This window comes from Mus caroli, chromosome 10, assembly GCF_900094665.2.
Source record: "Mus caroli chromosome 10, CAROLI_EIJ_v1.1, whole genome shotgun sequence".
In the NCBI taxonomy this organism is placed as follows: Eukaryota; Metazoa; Chordata; class Mammalia; order Rodentia; family Muridae; genus Mus; species Mus caroli.
This window is the reverse complement of record NC_034579.1, coordinates 98,557,481-98,579,103: the sequence shown is the minus strand read 5'-3', so window position 1 is coordinate 98,579,103 and position 21,623 is coordinate 98,557,481. Positions and strand designations below refer to the sequence as shown.

At 40.8% G+C, this 21,623-nt stretch overlaps 1 protein-coding gene across 2 annotated transcripts in view; it reads left to right on the top strand.

Moving 5' to 3' along the window:
• Nucleotides 1–21,623, top strand: part of Tmtc2 (transmembrane O-mannosyltransferase targeting cadherins 2) — a 381,875-nt gene that overhangs the window by 138,884 nt on the left and 221,368 nt on the right. For both annotated transcript variants that reach the window (XM_021174328.1, XM_029482633.1), the window contains exon 2: nt 18,585–19,155. In XM_021174328.1, coding sequence (XP_021029987.1) covers nt 18,585–19,155 — 571 coding nt within the window. The remainder of the gene's footprint in view (nt 1–18,584; nt 19,156–21,623) is intronic.

The window sequence follows — 21,623 nt, the reverse complement described above, 5'->3', positions numbered from 1 at the left end:
ATGTGACTCATACTTACCTCAGCAACCATTAGTCATGCGGTTCTGTTGTGGTACCTGGTATTTAGATAGCTGCACTAGTATGAGCATTGTAATTGGTAAATAGCTACACCTCTCCTCAACTGACTTTCCTGAGCCTAGCTCAAGCAAGCCTGTACAAACCTTGCTCCCATTCTCTTTAAGTTTTGAATATCAATTCTGGTTCTATCACTCTATGTGAGAGATGATGTTTTGTGCCTCACACTTCATTATCTTTATTATTATTATTATTATTATTATTATTATTATTATTTGGACTATAGGAGTTGCATTCTGGAAGAAAGATTAGAAAGAAGAGGTTGATGTTATTTTAATGGGATGTTTTGAAGTTGTTATTTAAAAAGTTATATGGCTTTCGGTCAATAGTAAAGTCAATAGATACAAAGTGCTCAGTGGCCAAAGCCCCTTCCGCTCCACACAGCTTTCCATCATGCTGCCCTAACTTAACATCATTTAGACGTTTTAGTCAGTACCAATAGTTGCAAAAGAAATGGACCAAAGGGAATTGAGCGAAGCTTGTGTTCCTTTATTGTGCAGTGTTTTACTTATAGATTAGCCTTAAGTCATCTTTTTTTTTTAGAAATTATGAATTATGAATGGAAATGGCGAATGCCCTCTCAAGTACAAGGTGCTCCTGTGTAGAGACTCTGGTATAGCAGAAACAGCTCTGTGACAACCAGTCCAGTGATGGGATTTTCCCATCTCTGCTATGTCCTATGCAGTCTTGTCAGAGATGTCTCATCTTTTGTCACTGAAATTATGTGAAAAATATTAGTGAGACCATAGGATATATATCATATATATGTATATGTATATATATGTATATATATATATATATATATATATATATACACATGGATATTGATATCTTTATATCTATACATGTATCTACATATACATGTATCCATATATAGGAGATATATAAATATATCCTGGATATATCTATAAATACATAAATTGTTTTATATATATATATACACACATTTATCTACATATACATTGATATATCTCCTATGTATATACATATATGTGCATACATGTGTATATATGTGTATATATCTATACATGTATCTACATATGCATAGATACATATAGATATATGTATACATAGATACATGTGTATATATATGTATTAATTTCCATATATATAGGAGATATGTAGATATCTACATATCTCCTATATATTTTTTAAATACATATATAGTTATCTATATATCTATACATATATCTACATATACATCATTATGTCTTCTATGTATATACATATGCATATACACACATATACATTGAAGACTACAAAGGTCTACATCCCCACTTGTATATGGTCCTTCCTCAGTTTTCTACCTATAATCTCTTTTGGGTCCAGATGTGATTTCAGGACAAACCTGGCAGGCACAAACAGTGCTGACTATATTGTGGTGACCAAATTGGTGTCATGTCATCACCAGTCCCTCGACAACCATGGCTTTGTTATTCTGGTGCTGAATTACTCTCCCACAATCCTTTCTTCCCTCACAATCATAATCAGTGTGAAAACAGCCTCTGTCCCGAAGTAGTCGTCCGTGGACTTAATGTTGATAATGAGCCCCTTGTTTTGCTGAAAACTTAGGCTTTTGTTGAGTGTGCTTCCTACCAAGCTGATCATTTTCAGCATGTGGAGCCCATTAGGCCGTGCTGGAGCTGGCTTCACAGTTCAATTTGCTAGCACTGCATCTGTTCCTATCCTGATGATAACACCTGGATCAGTTTAGAAGTTGTGTAGAAGTTTAAGAGATGGTGTAGTTAATTTCTAAAACAACTGTTGGTCTTTAGATGTGTGAACCCCGTGGTCTTTCACATTCCAGACGAACTCATTGCCTTTTGAGCATATTTATACCTGCGTGTGCTTTCTGAATGTGAAATAAAAAACACGTGTCTCCTCCACGGTCTTTATTTTCACTTAAACTCTTCTGCAGGGTGACACTGGGGAGGTTGTTACTGTTCTTTTTCTTTTCCTTTTGGGTGACAAGGAAGATGCCTTAATATTTAACTTCTGTAACCTTTCGCAAATGTTCATGGAAATGCATAGCTGACAGATGACTTTCTTTCCTGCTTTGTCAAAACGCATGTGTACTCACTGTCCAAGCCATTTCTGATACTGTAAGGAAGCCATTGATTCTGCTTAGAAGCTGTGAAGTGGATAAGGCATTAAAAATTAAAGAAAGGCTATTCAGTTACTAAGACTACATGCCTTATCTCTGTGGCTCACTAAAAGCCTGGTGCCAGTTCACTGAAGCTGTGAAAAATGACCTTTCCCAATGACCTCTGTGCCTTTTAAAGACAGCACAGTTTGGAGTTCCTGTTTAAAGTGCTAAATGCCCTTGGGATGTTGTACAGTATTACTCCCATTAGGAACATTGAATATAACCTCAGGATACCCTCAGAGAGGAAACCGTTAGAAGACAAGGCTGAGAAACCATGTGAGTCTCTCTGCTTTGTTGTCTTCCCCAAGTTAACTGTTAATATTAGTTGTTACCTGTTAAAAATATCCATTTCTCTCTGCATAAAATGACCATGACCATGGTAGAGGCTATGACACTGCCCTTTAGTTCAAAGATCTCTTTGTGATCTTAAACTTTTTTGGGGGTTGCAGTCTAAGCCATCATGACCATAGCCCGCATGTTTGGGTTTACCTCATGTGGAGAATGTAAAAAGATCCTCAACGAATATTATTTTGATCTGCAGCTTTTACTTGCAAGTATGGCAGAGTTTTAATGTGTATTATCTGTCTTTCCAGTGTACTCAAATGTACTGTCTTTGAAAATAAGTGTCTTCTGTGATTTGAAAGGCTTGAACTAATTATTTTTCTGTCTCATACAAAGAAATTACAAGATTTGAATTTATGCCTAAAATATCGGTTTTTATAGAGTACAATATCATGTTTCACATGAAATGGTGATCTTAGTCTAAGAGGTAGTGCAATAACTGCCATTCTTACGGTGAAGCTGCTCCCAGAATCACCTAATTAGGATGTGACATCCAAGCTCTGCGACTTTCTCTTTTTCTTTTGTGTCTTTTTGATCATCTCACTTAACTTTTTTAGTCATCTATCCTGGCAGAGGTAGATGGCTGTAGATATCATTTCTGGATTCTTAGATTAGCTCATGGGTTTAACTTGTGGTTAATCCAGAGGCAGTTTAGCACAGGTTCACTAGGAAAAAAAAATTACCAAAGGTGGTATATGAGTGTGCTAAGAGAATAATAAATGATATCAGCAACTGAAAGCAGTCTGTACATGTACTGACATTTCAGAAATGTGGCGCTCTTTTTGTTGAAGGCAGACTGTAACAAAGTTGAGTCTGGTCTTGAACTTGTAACCCTAATTTCTCAGCCTCCACGACTGTTGGATTATGGGGATATGTTACCATGTCCAGCTTAAAAACAACACAAAAACAAACAACAGAAACAAAAAGTACTCTTGTATGGCAGTGAAAAAGGCAAGGAGAATATGTGTGTGTGTGTGTACACACACACACACACACACAGTTCAGGACAGTCATGTATTCACTTCTCTTGAAAAGTATATGTCTGCGTGGTTTGCCTACATGCATGTCAGTATACTGCATGTATTTTGGTCCCAGTGGAAGCCAGAAGAATGCAGTAAATCCTCTGGAGCTGGCACAGCAGAAGGTCGTGAGCTGCCATGTGGGCAATAGGATTAAACCCAGGTCTTCTGGAAGAGCAGCCAATGCTCTCTAACGGCTTAGCCATCTTGCCAGCCCCAATAGTCATTTATTAAGTGTCCACTGTGTATTAGGCATCAGGCTTTGGAATTAACCTGGCTATCTTATTTAACCTGTATCAGCACTGGTTTATAGGTGAGAAAGGGGAATCACAGCGTGGAAGCCCAAGAAGAATGATTTCAATCAAGATTTGGCTAACCCTACACGTTCTGAGACGCGCATTTTTAACACGGCGCATGAATAATAAAAAGTTGCTTCAGATAAAAGATGAATGTAGTTTCCTCTTTATGGATTGGAGTGAAAAGTCAGATGTGTCATGCTTAGATTCCTCTGACTGAATACTATCTTTCATTCTCATACTTAGATTCTGCTTGTTCATTTCATGCCTTGTGCATTTATTTAATTAGAACGGTGACTTGTATGTTGAAGAAGTTTTATTGGTAGTGGTGGGGGTGATAGAAATTGTGCTCACTGATAGCAGTCGTGATCAAGTGTGAGTGGAGATGATCTGGCTTAGCAGTGAGAATGAAGGGTTAAAACGTGGCGCTCCTTAATGCAGCTGTTCTATTGATGTTAGCAAAAGCATACAGTGTACCATGTTTCTCACTTTGCTATTCTTAAAGGCGCACGCTTGTGCTCTGTCACTTGTCTGGTAGTAACATGAGATCTAAAGGAGCTAGCTGATTATTCTCCCATAACATTTAGCACATGGACATTGCGAGCCTACAATGTGATTTATTTAAAAGGCTACAAACAGAAAAAAAAACATCAGAGCTTCCTGGAATTTAATTTATTCCTTGATTATTAAACTGTCACCAAGGACTGACATCCCAGATCAGAAAATACTCATATTGGAATAGCAGTAAATTTTAATGGTGAAGTTAATATCTCTTTCTGTCTTTTTTTTTTTTTTTTTTTTTGCATAAAATATCTTTTGCCTTGCATGACAAATTAGAGAGTTGCTGGCGGTTTGTGGACCAAATGTTTGGGTACTTTGCGTAGGCTCATCTGTGCTGGTTTTAAATGAGAGTGTTTTCCTCTCTGCCTGTTTCTCATCAGGGCTCATATATTCTTGCGTCCAAAAAGACTCTCTGATTTAGCTGTGAGGCTGATTTTATTGTAGGGATGTCTGTGTAGTCTGTCATCACAGGCAGTTCTGGTGAAACTGCCCATGTTGTGCGTGTGTGTTGTGGCAATATGTTCAAGTCTGATCTTTCTCAGATGCATGTGTGAGTGTGTGCAACTCTTTTATAGCTGAAAAAGAGATGCAGGCAGCAAAACTTTTCTGCCAGAATATGTTTTCTATTAGATTTTGTAAGGCGAAATTATAGGTTAGCGTGGTGCTCTCCTGAGGCCACCGCTCACACCCGTCACTGGAAGACAGCTAACACCTTCCTTTGACTCACGTTTTCCAAGATTCCTTAGTGTTAAAAGATGAATTTCTTTTTGAAATGCAGAAATTAAAAGAATATGGCCCAAAGCATTTTTATAGCTTTATTGAGTCTTGAGGGCAGATATATGGATTCCAGACAAAACGCAATAATAGATCCAGGGTTTTACTTTCAAATGGCCTTACCAACACTTCCTGCTGGAGACTTATGTCCAGGAGGAAGAACAGCAACTGCTTTGACAGTTAGATGGAGTGGGCTGGAGAGCCAGGATCATGTTATGTTCTTTCTGAGTCTCTTCTCTAATGAACCTCCCCCCCCCCTCCTGTTTCCTGGTTCGGAGCCTTATTGGGAAGAGTAAAATGGAATAATGCATGTGCTCTGGGAATTTTGTTAGTCTCAGGGTAAATAGCATTGCCATTTTACTATGTCTGTCTGGTTAGCATGTGTATTGGTCCCATTGGTAGGATTGAGATTCTCCTTCCTCCTTGGTGAGAACCTAGTCAATTCTGGCATAACTGGATATAAGACATCTCATATCCCTATTTCTATTCACAGAGAAGTTCAGCCTTTTAGGAAAGACAGGGTTGTAGGTACAGTGTCAAAGTAATAAAACCTGGCTCGGTATAAATATGCCGACATTGGGCGGGCTGTTTGCCCCTGTCATGTACTTCTGTGTAATGGTCTGCAAGTGCTTCCATTACAAAGTCACCCAGACCTGTAGTATACACAATAGAAATGGATTTCCCTAGAGTTTTGGATGCTGGAAATCGAGATGCAGTTGCCAGCAGCTTTGTCTTCTCTCATAGTCTTTGTCTTTATCATTTAGAAGGTTTATTTCTCAAAATGTCCTCCCCGCAGTCTTTCCTCTGAGCACTTTATACATCCCCAGTGGCTCTCCAGGTGTCCAAATTCTTTTAAGTGGACACCAATCAGATTGGGTTAGAAACAACTCCTGAAGTCTCATTTTTAACTTAATAACCATTTTTAATGTCCTTATCTCCGAGTGTGTCACTCCCTGAGGTGTTGGGAGTCTCATGTATTTAGGGGAGATGGGGAGACCACTCAGCCTGTATTTGGCAGAATTAATAGAAAAGTGGGTCCCTTCCTGGAATCTGGAGGCAGCTCTAATCTTTGTGGAACTAAGTCTCAGGTGAGACTCTTCAGTTCTCACCTCTAAGACTATCTGTCTTTACTGACTTGCAGCCACAGTGGGCACGGCAGTGTTGAACATGAGCACATTTTGTCAAGTGTAAAGTGATATAAACACGAAATGGTGCCGTAACTGGAATACCTGTGAGGATACATTGGCCACATTTGGGAAATGTAAAATATAAAATGTGAAGGCTCATTGCAGACACTTGGCTGAATCGGCTTCTTGGCTATTCTGATTTTTGGCTGATGGAGAAGTGAGGATAAAGAAAGGTGACCTGGTTAAGACTCACTTCAGAAAAGACAGAAAGAAACCGCAAATATAAGCGGAACATCTGGATAATTTAACACGAACAGTTTCCTATGGGTGACACTGCGTTTTAAAAAGGCGGCTTGTTTTTTCCTTTTGGTAACTGTTCCTGGTTTTCGTGATCTGGCTAGGTGTAGGGAGGGAGTCGCTTGATGGTGACCTTAGCCAGCAGGCATTTTTCCTCTTCACCTGGGGTATGAGGAACAGGAGCATTCCTTAAGGATGTGATTCTTTAAAAGAAAGCAATATTATTCTTGGAGGATTGGGACATTTGCCATCACCTTCATATATCTGTTCTGAAAACGAGTGGTGTTGTAATGTGTGCAAATTAAGGATTGTAAGTGATAGGGCTTATTCTCAGTGGTCCAAGCATGCTTGTTGAGAGTCTAGTTGGATGCTTGAAACCTTGTGTACAAAGACAATCTTCCTTTCTTCTCCACATGACCAAGACTGTGCTCAAAACAGAGATGTTGGGATCTGTTGGATACACTTACATTCTCTCTTAGAACCTAGTAAATATCTAGGAGGTAGTTAAACAGCCTCCCCTAACCCCCACACCTCCCACACATTTTTTTTTTAGATAGAATATCATTTACAGCCTCTAGTTTGTGATATCTTTACCTCAGCAGGCAGAATGGTGGAGTTCAACTTCTGCCATCATGCCCAACTAGAATACGATTAAGTTTGAAAAATTACAAGTGTTGAGTCACATTTGTTTTTTTTTTTAAATTGCTGCAATGCTTTACAAATACTCAAAAGCCATTTGCAATAGAAACAGACGATGTTTTCTAAAACCAAAGAAATAAAATATAAAATATATATTACTACTCATTACCCTGTCACCTGTAAACCTAGCTACTTAGGAGGATAAAGTGGGATAGTAATGAGTTCAAGGCCAGCCTGTGGCAGGCCAGCCTGGACTCGAGACTTGTGATATGTTTGCCAAAGCTTTTCACATGCTGAGCTTACAGGTGGGTACCACATGCCTGGCCTCTCCTGTTTTATGCATATGAAACTCTACTGACAAATTCACGATGGCTATAAACTTGTATACTGAAATGATTCTTTTACTTGATTTAATAATGAGAACATTCCAAAGTGCCTCTTCAAAGCTGTTATCAGTTTCTTGAAAACTAGCAGGGTAGATTTTTAAGGCTTTTAGTTGTGGCTGAGTCGGTTTAGAATACTGGAAAAGAAACAATCATGTCTTGATAAATTAGATACTGTCTCTTGATAAATTAGGAAGGTGTAATGAGCACATAGTTACCAAGTAAACGAATAGGAAATATTTTTCATCATACTAAGTTTCAAAGCCAAAGGAAAAAAATTCAAGATGTTCAGGAGATAGTATTTGAGCTGAGGATTCTTTTAATCAGTGGAATTAAACTTCTGGAGTATAGTATTCCTGATATCTTCCTGCTGTTAGCCTTTGCTTTAATCTTGCTAAATAGTTTCCATGTAAATATCATTAAGTAACATCTTTAGGTAACTACAGTTTCAACTTCAGTGAACAGCTTTCCTTTGCAGGAGTTAATACTTGCCAGGGACAGTTAAAACCTTTTAGAGACCAGTTGGAGAAAATTTGAATCGGCCACATTCTTTTATCTGGAGAATTTAGGTTTCTTCAAAAGTATTTAGGTGACAGTCTTCCCCCAGCTTTGTCAGTATGAGAAGAAAGGGTTCAGAGGAAGCAGTTTTGAGGTGAGGAAAGAGTGGCCATAGCTCTGGGAGGGTAATTTCCAATAATCTGGGTTTAGATTCAGTCACAGCCTGAGCCATCTTTAAATGGTTTTCCTTTTCTAGTTTTGGAGGATTGTGTGGTGGGGTAGGAGCGCATTTCTGTTTACTTCCAGCTCACAAATGCCCTTTCATTGCTTATGGGAAAAACTCTCAATGGAATGGAGGTGGAATTGACTAAAAAATACTCCTTTGGTTGCAAGATCTACCTTTGCGGTCAACCAACACGTGCTCTGTGCCTTTCCCACTCCAGCCTTTCGTGCTTAGCTGGGAAACCGGCTCTCTCTCACATCTTGTGACCTTTCTCCTAGACAGCGAGATGGTGAGAATTTATTAAGTGGTAGTTGCTTATGAAGTTATCATTTCTGACCTTGACAGGTTTACCGTCTAGTTGGGGGGACGGGGATCAAGAAGCAAACGAGCAAGCAGTTCCTGGTGTAATGATAAATGGTGGCCTGATTCTAGTGCCTTTCATTGTCCCTGGACCTTAAGACATCCCTGCCCAAGCAGTAGGGTGCCTTTCTATAAAAAGTCCTTGCTTTGTCTGATTCTGAAATACATCACTTATCCCTCAAACTGAGGCAGGATCAAGATGTTCTAGTATTTTTGATTCATTCTCTTACCCTATTAGCCAAGTATTTGCATATTAACTGGAGCTTTCTAAATATAATGGCTTATCCCTAAAGAGGGACTTTAATGAAGGGATTAGAGGTTAAGTGGCAAATGAGTGCCAGAGACATTTAGGTAAGCCAATTAACCTGATGGTTGTTCACAGTTAATTATCATTGTGTGAGCAGGGGTTGGTGCTCAGAGTGAGTGAACTCCTTTTAGATGAAAGTGATCATTCCCTACACGCTTAAAACAATTTAGAAATTTTCTAAAGAGGTGAATGAAGCTTCTGCTATTAGTCATCGCTAATTAGAGTTGAGTTTATCAGACGTGTCTTGGATGCCTACTGTGTGTTACCTCTCCAAAAGTGGATGAGTTGTGTTTTCTGGTAGTACATTGGGGGAGTTAAAGATGTTGCAAGAAGGAAAGTGAACCACACAGAAAGATTACTGGGGTCACTGGAGAGAGTGGCACTGGGAGAGGTCATGGCAGTGACTTCTGTTGTCCCAGTCTTCCTTCAAACTTACCACACTTCTGTGCGCTTTGAAAATGCTTGAGTCACAGCTTCATCGGACCTCCTGACATGACTGTAGGCTTGCATTCCCGGTGCAAGTTTCCGAGCTTCAGAAACGATATGGATTTGTCTTATATTCTAGCATAGCTGTGAGTATTTTTATTGGAAGAGGATTCATCACACTCTGTTGTGAAATTCCTTGTACATTTATTTGCTTCCTCTGTTAGGCTATTACTCAAAGTCTCAAATTTTTGACTATTTTGCGCAGTGTTCTGTTTTGCCTTTTGCAGTACCTAGCCCATGAACAAGTAGATGAATAATCAGGCAGGTGAATGCTTTCTTTGACAGATCTAGTCTTTATTGTATTGAGAATTGAAAAGGGAATATTAAACACACCTGTGTGACACTCTCAACACACACACAAACACACACACACACACACACACACACACTCACACACACATCCCTAATTATTCCTTCTGAAATACGTCTTATATACCATCCCTTTTGAGATCCTTGGTCCTTGGCATTAGAGGTCAATATTAATGGGAATGCATTAGTACCCAAAGCCAAATGCAAATGCAGTGAGCTGCAGTAACCAGGAAGTCCTTCTCATGTAGTTTCCAAATTAGCATGCTGTAGTGGAAAGATGTAATGATTGGAGAAAAACCGTCCATGTTTTCCTAGGAGACAAGAAATGGTTTGAAGCTGGCTGTGAGGTTTTTTGTTTGTTTGTTTTTGTTTTTGTTTTTTTCCATTTCTTTCTTTTTTTAATGAAAAGAAAAAGGACATGATAAGGGATTTCTATAGAGTGAAGGTGGAGTTAGTGTTGTATTTCTGGAACTCTTTTAGCTCATAGGACACATAATGAATCAAGGTGAGAAGGCAGACAGCAGGCAAAGTTATTGAGTTCCCTTTAACAATATATATTGCATACCTACGATATATGGGTTGCTGAGAGAAAAGGACATAGTGTCTTTCCTGATGGGACCTATAGCCTAATGAAGAGAGGATCCACATGGCTAGGTAGCTCTAGTTAGCATGCTGAGCAGCACAAGGGAGAAGTAATGGAAGCCCAGATAAGGATTTCAGAAAAGGGACAAGAGGTGGATTCAATGGATGTTCTGATGTGGTGGAAAACTTCAGAATGTCCTTAAACAGTTTTCAGAAAAAGATGTAGGGGCAAAGAGAGAGAAGGACCCTCATATGCAGCCTCCAGTTCAGTGATGTAGTGATTATAGCACTCAAGGTGGGGACTGTGTAAAATAAAGGTGGTTTGTAGGAAGAATCTGTGTGGATGCAGTCTTAGCACACGTAGGGAACGAAAAGAACAACTGTGCTGTTACACGAGAAGTGTATAATGAATGCTGCGCTGAGCAGCACTGTTGATTGCATGTGTTAGACAAACATCTCTTGGAGGGAGGAAGCTGCATCTGTTGGCTTTAGGCACAGCTGGATCCAACTATACCAAGAAGTGTCCCCTTTCCCATTTGCTCTGATTTCTGATAATATAAGTTGGCCTTATTCTCAGACATAACCTACCTTTAAACAACGCTAGGATCTCATCTCTCAAAATATGATGCCCTTTCTCAATGCATTATTGGCACCACCCTGACTCTGATTGGGTGGCTTTCCATTCATTCAATTGTGGCCAGGGATGGAGATGAACAGCTATAGTATTCTGAGGGACAGAATTCCAAGATTTTTCCTCGGGTTTTGAGGGCAGCCTTGACCTGGTCTGTAAGAGCTGAGAGTATGTAGGAGCTGTTTCCTAAAGGAAATAACACGACACCAATCTCAGCAAGAAGAGGTCTGCAAAACCAGCAAGTGTTACTGTTATCCATCAAAATGACATTGGTTGATGTGCTCTTTGCTGAGAAGGGTTGTTCTTTCCTGCAAAGCGTCCATCGGGATGTAAAGGTACTCTGTATTAATAAAGAAGTCAGGATTCTATTACTCATCTTTCCATATAGGTGTGGGCAGTAAGCAGGATAAATAGCTCAGGGGTAAAAACCCTGATGACTGCAGAATGATCCCTGACCCTTGTGCACCATGCATCTGTGATCCCAGTGTTCATCTGGGATATGGGAGCAAAGGCAGGAGAATGCCGTGGAAGCTTGCGGGCTTGGCACATGCAAAGACAAGCACTACAAAGGAGCCTCCCAAACCAAGCACTAATAAGAGAGACCCTGTCTCAAAAACAAGGTGCCAAGTGGAGGGCACCTTCCCCAAAGTGCCCCTGACCTCGATCCTCATTGTATTTGTGGCTACATGATCTACATATGAGAACAGTTAGATTTGAATGTTATGGTGTGTTTGTGTAGGCCAGAGTCCAGCATTTGGCAGGCGGGTTCTTGCCTTCCACCATGGGGTCCTGGGATCTAATTCAGGTAGTCTGTTTTGTTTTGTTTTGTTTTGTTTTCTTTTTTTTTTATTAGATATTTGCTTTATTTACATTTCAAATGTTATTCTCTTTCCTAGCTTCTCCTCTGAAAATCCCCTATCACCTCTCCTCCCCTCCTGCTTACCAACCCACCCATTTCTGCTTCCTGGCCATGGCATTCCCCTATAGTGGGGCATAGAACCTTCATAGGACCAACCTCTCCTCCCATTGATGACTGACAAGGCCATCCTCTGCTACATATGCAGCTGGAGCCATGAATCCCACCATGTGTTTTCTTTGGTTGGTGATTTAGTCCCAGGGCACTCTAGAGGTACTGGTTAGTTCACATTATTGTTCCTCCTACGGGGCTGCAAACCCCTTCAGTTCCTTGGGTACTTTCTCTAGCTCCTTCATTGGGGACCCTGTGCTCTGTTCAATCAATGAATGTGAGCATCCACTTCAGTCAGGCACTGGCAGAGCCTCTCAGGAAATAGCTATGTCAGGCTCCTGTCAGCAAGCTCCTGTTGGCATCTACAGTAGTGTCTGCTTCTGGTGATTGTCAGGTGTGGCAGTCTCTGGATGGTCATTCCTGCAGTTTCTGCTTCACACTTTGTGAAACTCAAGAAGAAGGGAGACCAAAGTGTGGATACTTCGATCCTTCTTAGAAGGGGGAACAAAATACTCAGGTAGTCAGGTTTATGCATCAAGCACTTTTTATTATTTATTGATTGATTTATTTATTTTTACACCTGCTGAGGCATCTCTCACCACCTTAAAGCCTAAAGGAGCTTTAAGTGAAATGCCCATAACTTGGATTCTCCCGATCTGACAAGTATAAACTCTAGTAAGTGTTGAAAGCAACATTGTTTGCGTTGGATACAAGCATCCGTGGTTTGGGGTTCGTGGTGGTCACCATGACAACAGCTTACACAGAGTACATACATACGCATGCATGTATGTGCATTGCATTATACACACTTGTGTCACAAGGACATGCTTTACAGGTATACTTTGGCGTGCATGTACACGTCATTCGCATGTATGTCATAGAACATGTTGGGTTGCACATAGGAGTGTGCTTTGAGTTTATTTCTAATGGGGGGGGGCAACAAGGCAATTACAGTTTCCTTTAACTTACAAGAGAGAATATCAAGCTACTGGGAGACAGGGCACACTGTGCTAACCTTTCAGTCAATGTGTGTCCAGTTGGATCCAGAATGTGTTTCATCTTCCCACTCATCTCCCTTCTTCTGCTCTTCTCCTCTCCATCCCGCAATCATGGGTGCTGCATGTGTATAGGCTCTGCCACTGAGATGCATCCCGAGAGGCATTTTCTTAGGAGTTGTATCACACTGTTGTAGCACACTGCCTTATTTCTGCATAAATACATCAGTTTGCATATTGCCGGAACGTGGTTAGTTAAGGAAAGGCATTCTTTTTCTTCTCGTGTACAACAGATTTCTAACCTATTTCGAAGTTGTTTTTCTCCTCTCCTGCTTTGGGGCTTGGCCTTTCCGTACATTTCAACAGGGCAGTGGCAGAGCATTCTACTTTTGCTGGCTGGAGCATCATACCGCTCTGAAGGACTGATGGGCATCACTTGTGAGGGTGCTTGCCCCAGGAAAGGTCAGCAGGTGGGAGAAATAGCGGTGGGAACCTGAAGTCAACAACAGGTGAGGGACCCGTGACACGCCATTCGTCTGCTTCATAACACCATCGCCCTTTGTCAACATTTAAAAAGAACAATCATGTTCTGGGTGGTGGCACACACCTTTAATCCCAGCACTCGGGAGGAAGAGGCAGGCAGATTTCTGAGTTCGAGGTCAGCCTGGTCTACAAAGTGAGTTCCAGGACAGCCAGCTCTACAGAGAGAAACCCTGTCTTGAAAAAAACAAAAACAAACAAAAAAAGAACAATCACAAGGCAGCAAAACCAGAGAGATACAAATTAACAAAACCAGAAGCAGCTTAAGGCCTCTGTGCAAACTGCAGAGGCTAGATCAAAAAGATTCAAAAGAATTCTGCCTACAAGTGCCTCTTTTCCCCCTATGCTACTCTGACCCTCCACTTCCCCATCCCCAACTTTCCCCTGATGGAAATTTTCCAGATTCTTCAATATCTTTCTGAGTTTTCTGATACCGGCTCCTGCAGGCAACCTCAGGAATCAGACCCACATGCCATTCTGTGCTGGGGTTGAGGTGTTTCATTAGCTGTGAAATAGCAGAAGTCGTTTTCACTGTTTCTATTTTGGACTCAGAGGAGAGAATGCAAATGGATCAAACTCTATTTTGCTTCGTGTCAAATGACGACGACTCCTCATCCTGGCAGAAGATCGTTCAGAATCTATTAAGGCCCCTCTGGTCTCTCTTCCCGAATGCAGTGCTGAGTGGTGTGTGTCATAATTTGGTCCTTATCACTGACTCGCAGGTGTGACATGACTTCTATGATAAAAGCCCAAGGCTGTTTTATAATATACTGTGATCTTTTGTCATACCATTCACTGGGTACAGAAAAGTCCGGCTTAGGCTGATAGCACACATTAAAGAACTTCATCATGAAACTGTGTCCCTCAGCCTAGTATGTTGTACACGGAGGTGCGGTATGTCCCGGTGCCTCCGATCTGCGTTAGTAACACTCTTTGCCCTGTATTTCTTTTCATTAGAGACTATAGATTTCTTGCTATGCTTTAGCGTTCCCCCCCCCCCCATGAAAGCCTAGGACTTACTACTCATCTTGTTCCTTGTTCTGAAATTCTCATTTTTGTGAGGGACAGATGGAGCTCATTGCTGCTTGCTTCTGGTTACTAGGTTTACTGCTATCATGTTAAGAAATTTCAGCTGCTTTGAGCAGATTTTTCAGGTTTCTTCATTTTTTTTTTCTTTTTTTCTCAGAAAGCTTTTACAGAAGTTGTTCAAACATCACAGAATAATTGGGTCAGGGAAACCACTTTCCATCCTTCTTGGACCGCCCATTGCAATAATAATGCATTTCCTTACATTTCTTGCTGTATTAATAAGGCCCCCTATCCCAAACTTTGCCCTGAGCTATCCCCAGGTTTGCCCTGAGCTCGAGGCTCTCGCAAGGATACTTCAGTCGTTCTGCATTGATACTAGAGATATATACATGTCCTTTTTGAGGTTAATATCTAGCATAAGCCAGTCAAGCTTCATTCTGAATTACTTGAAATCTGCTCTCTCTGACAACGCTGTTTGGCAGTATGTCAGTTTTTCATATTTCTTTTAAATTTTAATTATAACCCATCAAGTCTTAAGCAATTACTTCTGGGTTAGACTCTTGATGAATGTCATAGCAGGGTGTTTTAATTTAATGGATCCAGAAAAAAACATCTGTTTCTAATATTTTAAAAGCCAATTTATATGGAAATTCATTTAATATACAGTCGATACACGGAGACTTGAAAAATCAAAATGGAAAAATCAAACAACTGTGATGTCGTCGGTCTTCCATTAACAAAGGATTTTGCTGTGTCTGGGCTCAGCTGCTGCTACTGGTTAACACTCCCAGAATCATCCCTTAGGAGAACTAGTAATGTCGTCTTAGAGAAACAGGACAGTTATCTTAAAGCTAACATCTGTCTAACATGACAGCAGGTCATTGTCCTCTGATTACTTTCGTCAGTTGTATGCAACTTCTTTTGTTCATATGTAAGAGGAGGTGCCCAGGAGACTGGAGGTTAAACTTCTGCCTTTAATATGCTTTCTGGATAGCAGCATCCACGGGCTGATATAGCAGAGGTCTGCCTGGTCTGACTTCAGTAGGAGATGCGCCTAATCTTGTAGAGACTTGAGGCCCCAGGGAGTGGGGCCTCAAGTAGGGTAGGGGAGCACCCTCTCTGAGGCAAAGGGGAGGAGGAGTGGGATGAGGAACTGTGGGAGGGGATATTGGGAGGGTGAGCCACACCGGAATGTAAATAAAATAAAAACAAAGATGTTTTCTGGAAGTGATCAAAGTTCGTCCCATGACCTTTTTTAACATTAAAGGAAATACAGAACCATATTCTCAGCTCAAAATGTTGTATGACGATGAGTGAGGAAAAGCTTATGTTTTGGGGAGGGAGCAAGGAACTAGTTTTATTCTAAATATTAAGACGAAGTTTTAACAGATCAGTCTAGAAACATTAATATTTCGCATAAATAGAGAATATGCATAAAGGACTAGCCTAGTGATAGATATCTACCTTCTAGTAGATAACTACCAATAACTGATAGCTTCTGTCCATTCTAAAATCTACATATACCTGTTTTAAGAATTCACTGGTTTACTAGACATTATGGTGTAGTATTTTTTTTGTAGGACTTTACTTTGATCCTTCTCAAATGCCCAAACGACCGACCCCGGTACGGGACTAGTTGAGGATTTTCCAGTTCTGGAGCTTTACAGTCCTCCTGCCTTTGACCTCAGGACTCTCTGGTGCTCTGATGAGGGAGCAGGTGCCCAGGAGTACAAAATAATCCAGAGGTCTCCTTTCTGACCAGGAATGATAATAGCACCGAAGGGGAATTTTCTAAACAGAATGACTTACATGTCATCTTCAAAGAGGAATTCTATCCCCTTGGGGCTATTGATAATTTAATAAAATTGTGAAAAATTTAAAACAATTATAGGATATATTTAACCAGATTCTCTGGCTTCAGATTCTTCCATTACCCACCCAAGTTCATGTTTTTCTCTCTTAAAACATAAATCAAAACAAAAATGAAAATGAAACAGAGTGTGTGTGTGTGTGTGTGTGTGNGAGAGAGAGAGAGAGAGAGAGAGAGAGAGAGAGAGAGAGAGAGAAAGAGAGATCGAGATCATGAAGTATCTTGTGTTAGAAAGCTACTCCTGAGCATGAGGCCTGCCCTGGATTCTGGTCGGGCAGTGCCACTCCATTGAAGAAAACTAATTTTTTTTTTCTGTCTCCCAGTAGCACTGAGTTGAAAATTACGCCTTGACTGTGCTTATGTCTCTTTCTCTGACAGCATTCTGTCTGGTTTGATCTAGTCTAAGGTTATTGGCATCATTAGAAGTGAGAATCAGGTATCCGTTTTATCTTACGGGTGAGACCTTAAATCCAAGGAAAAAAGTGCTTGGTGACTTCCAAACATTTCTTCCCCTACATTCCCAGTGGGTGAACAATGCTTGTTGTTCTCAGGGTTTGTAACTGGGTGAGATTGACGGTGATTACTTTTCCCCTTCATTAGCTTGTACAGTACCTTCCAGGACTATGAATGCTGGTCAGCAGGGACAAAGCTTCTGGTTGAGCACGGGTTCTATTTGTCCATGTTGGATGATAGCCGTATGTAGTATCTTCAGCAACTGGGTTTCCCCATCAGGTTTAGGAGACTAAACAAGAATATTGGCAGTAGCCTTCTCTGCCCTCTCCTCCTTTTCTGCTCTCCATTGAACCCTCCTATTCTAATTTTCTTAGTAACATTGTAGTCAATTTCCCCTTTTTTGGAAGATTCCCTTCTCCTTATAACCATATACCTACCCTCCAGATATTCTGGATGAAACACACATTTGATTATTTAATATTTGTCATGACATTTCATTAAAAATCTTAACAGTGTTGTCCTGACAAGGATTGCCAAAATCTTCCATTGATGAGATAATTAAAGCAAAGGTAACCGTTAACTATTTTACATTTTTATAGCTACTTAAGTGTCCCTGGTGGTGTATGGATTACATTTTGGGAAAACTCAGAATCCTAAAAAAAATAATACAAACCATGATACTCTTATATTCCAAACACTTACGGCTTTGAACCAGTTATTAGTTTATCTTTCTCAGCCATACTTTCATCACCTGAGAGATGTTGATAGTCGGGTATCAGATAATAGCAATGTTTGGTCAGTGTTGTTCCGAAGTTTAAATGAGAAGTTGTAACCAAGGGAACCAGCGTTGACAGACAGCAACTATCCTGCAAACAGTAGGTCCTTCCTTCTTGACACTGACATGGAAGTATGAACTATATAATCCTGGAAATACATTCGAGTCAGGTGACAGTGCAGTATCATTATGATTTTTACAGGTGATGACAGCACCTGTGAAAGTGCAGAATTGGGAAAGGCTGTAGTGTAAATAATGGCTGGCAGACAAGAGGAGAGCCATCTCCCCTCATCCTTCTAGCTCTCTTTGCCACAGCTTCCTTGTGATCCACAGACCAGCATCATGAACACCATTGGTGACCATATCAGTCTATGGCATCTCCACTTTCTCCAGTGTCCTCCTCCATCAGAGCCATCTATTACCCTGATATTCAGGTGATGGATGGCTATGAGGAGTGCTCCTCCAAGGGCCTGGTACTGATGCTGAATCTATATGCATCTCATAGAGGAACAGTACCCAGGCCATCTTGGACATGCAGTCTCATGCAGCTGCCAGGAGCCTAAAGGCTGTGTTGTAGAGTTAGTTGCACGAGGGCTTCAGAACAATTCCTTGGTCACTACCAGGAGAGGCTGAGAAGTGATAGAGCAATTGTATTTTCATTTGTTCTTCAAAGGCTGTGCTCATCAAGGCGGCAGCCTTCTCAAGATGGCAGAGCAGCCTTTTCTGTAGCTTTAGCAGGGATTGCAAGGATGACCTGGGTTCAATCTCTCTGTACTGAGAACTCTACCCTAAAGTATATAAATGACACACTTAGAGGAAGACTGTATCTCATCAACATCTGTTTCCCTTTTTGTTGTTGTTGTTTTCATATTATTTCATTTTTAATATCTTTTGTTTTTCAGCCGTGCTATCAAGACTAATCAAGACCTCCTGCCAGAAACCCCCTGGACACACATTTTCTACAATGACTTCTGGGGGACTCTTCTAACCCACAGCGGTAGCCATAAGTCCTACCGGCCACTCTGCACTCTTTCTTTTCGACTGAATCATGCCATTGGAGGGCTGAATCCCTGGAGCTATCACCTTGTCAATGTCCTGTTGCATGCGGCTGTCACCGGCCTCTTCACGCGTTTCTCCAAGGCCCTCCTTGGGGACGGATACTGGACCTTCATGGCTGGCTTGATGTTTGCTTCACACCCCATCCACACGGAAGCAGTGGCAGGCATCGTGGGACGGGCAGATGTGGGCGCCAGTCTCTTTTTCCTCCTGTCCCTGCTCTGCTACATTAAGCACTGTTCTACAAGAGGCTACTCTGCCAGAACTTGGGGCTGGTTCCTGGGGACTGGATTGTGCGCTGGATGCAGCATGCTTTGGAAAGAGCAAGGAGTGACTGTCCTGGCAGTTTCAGCGGTTTATGACGTCTTTGTCTTCCACAGGCTGAAAATGAAGCAGATCCTGCCTACCATTTACAAAGTAAGTGGTTGTTACCTCTGGAGCATTGCATTATCGAGTTGGCTGTGTGCTTCATCCTTTGCTACCATTTTTTAAAAGACAGATTTGTTCTTCTTCAAGCAGAATTTAAAACGAGTGGTCCCTTTTGTCTTCTTTTAAATAGAGCACACATTTTGACCTTTCTCTACCAAACAGGCTTTCTGTCCCTGCTCATTTTATTTCTGAGCGTCTTTCTGTGATTCCCAAGCTGGCAGGAGAGTCATTTTGCCTTGTAAAGTGGCACACATCTTGATTGGATTCACTTCCTTTTTATTTCTTTTTTTGCCAAATTCAGTATAATGTAGTATTTGACTGTGATGTATATTTGTAAGAATGACACAGTCAATGACTGAACTAGATGCTGGCGTCTGTGGAGGGGAAACCCTGTTTTATTTGTTAATAGGACTGTCCCTGACTTTTGAAAACAGCCCTCTCAGTGGGATTGGGAAGTCAGATGTTTAAACAGTGATCCATGCTCACCTTGCTTTGTTTTCCATATATAAGAATAGAAGAGGCATAACAAAGTGATTATTAGAAGTTTTACCCTGAGGCCAATTAAGACTTTGACTTCAGGGCTTAATGTTTGTATTCTCTTAGTGATTTCAAATGTAATATCATTGCAAGGCTGTGGAGTAATTTTGGGGCCACCTTATACCTAAAGAGACCAAGCATTTTTCTGGGAGAGCTTGAGAAAAGAGGTCATAAAGACATGTATCTATTAAGCATTCACTCATAATGAACTATAAATAAATTTATTTGCTAACAGTTCTTCAGCATGTAGGTAATTTACCACTTATTTAAGCTATAGAACTTGCAGAGGTATGAGATGTATGTGCGAGTTTATTTTTATACAAAGTGTTAAGTCTTGGCTAAATATTAAACATGACAGAACACTGAAAAATCTTCGGTCTTTTTCAGATTTGTTTGATTGTCAATGTTAAGAACTCTATATAACCACTGAGCACAGAATGACAGAAATATGTTTAATGCCGGTATACAAATTGTTAGAAACTCTTTTAGTGCCAGGCCAAAATTCTCACAAAGTCTTTTAATGAAATTCCACTCTGCAACTCAACAGATTTTAAAATCATATATTCTATCTCAGTACAGTCCAGAGGTGCATTAAGGTATCTGTGTGCTAAAGAATAGGAAAATTTTCTTAGTTTTTTGTTTTTTTTCTTTTTTTGTAAGCTAGCGGTTATATTTTTGAAAGAGCAATAAGACTTTGTACATAGAGTGAACACACTGAAGTTCACACAGTAGTCTCAGATTTGAGCTGAGATGTCCCAGGCGTTGTTTCTTTGCATAGGACAAAATGTGTATGTTTTATACTTAGAACAAGCTTCTAGTGACATCACAAGGTCCAACACTAGTGATAGAACACAGGACAGTGGAGTCAGAAACACCCCCTTTTCCTCCATCTATAAATTGGAAGTCATTTTTGCCTACTGTGTTTCCAGAGACTTTTCCCTCCTGCCCAGCCTGTAGCAACCTTCACATTGAGGGTCAAGGGCCACAGTCTAAGACACTATGTGTAGCCCCATAAGGAACGGTTTTAGGGGCAGGGGCACCTTGAGAAACTGCCTGCCTTCCTATCTCTTCACCCAGAGCTGAACTTTGGTTTGGTTGTAAAGGGAAAGATTACATATGCCCAGCTATGATGTGGAAATGTCAGTTGTTTTAGGCAGGTTCCCACATTTCTTTTGGATGTAAGAGAAGACATTTATAAAACTGAATGAGTTGGGACCTAACCAGCCTGCACATATGTAGCAGAAATGCAGCTTGGTCTTCATGTGGGTCTCCCAGCCACTGGAGCTGGCACTTACTCTGTCTCTGTTGCCTGCTTATGGATCCTGCTTCCTAGCTAGGCTGTCTTATCCGGTTTCAGTGAGAGTGGCTATACCTAGTCCTGCAGTGACTTGAGGTGCCAGAGTTGATAAGGGGCAGGGGCTTAAGGGGCAGGATTTGGGGAGGGACTATATGAGAAGGAATTGGGAGGAGAATGGGGATGAGATATAAAGTGAATAAATAGATTAATGGGATAAAAGAAGGAAGGAGAGAAGGAAAGAGATGGAATGGGGAAGGAAGGAGGGAGGAAGGAAAAGAAAAAAAGAATTGATGGATTGAGATAATAGTCTTTCTGTATTGCTCAGCCAGACCTGGAGTGGGCTTAGCTGAGCTTCCACTTCAGCCTCTGGAGAATCTGGGACCAGAAACTTGCTCAACCACACCCAACAAGCTGTGGGTTATGGTTGTGGACACTCACTTACAAAGAAACTGACAGATTTTTCTCGTTTTTTTCCCTCCCCCAAGTTCCCCTTTGCTTAAAATTGAATTGTAAAGGAAACATGGATGTGAAAAACTAAAACAATTATCTATTATTACTATTATTTAAGATTTTAATTTTACTTATTATGTGGACATGTCTTGTGGGTGCCCATCCTTTGAGC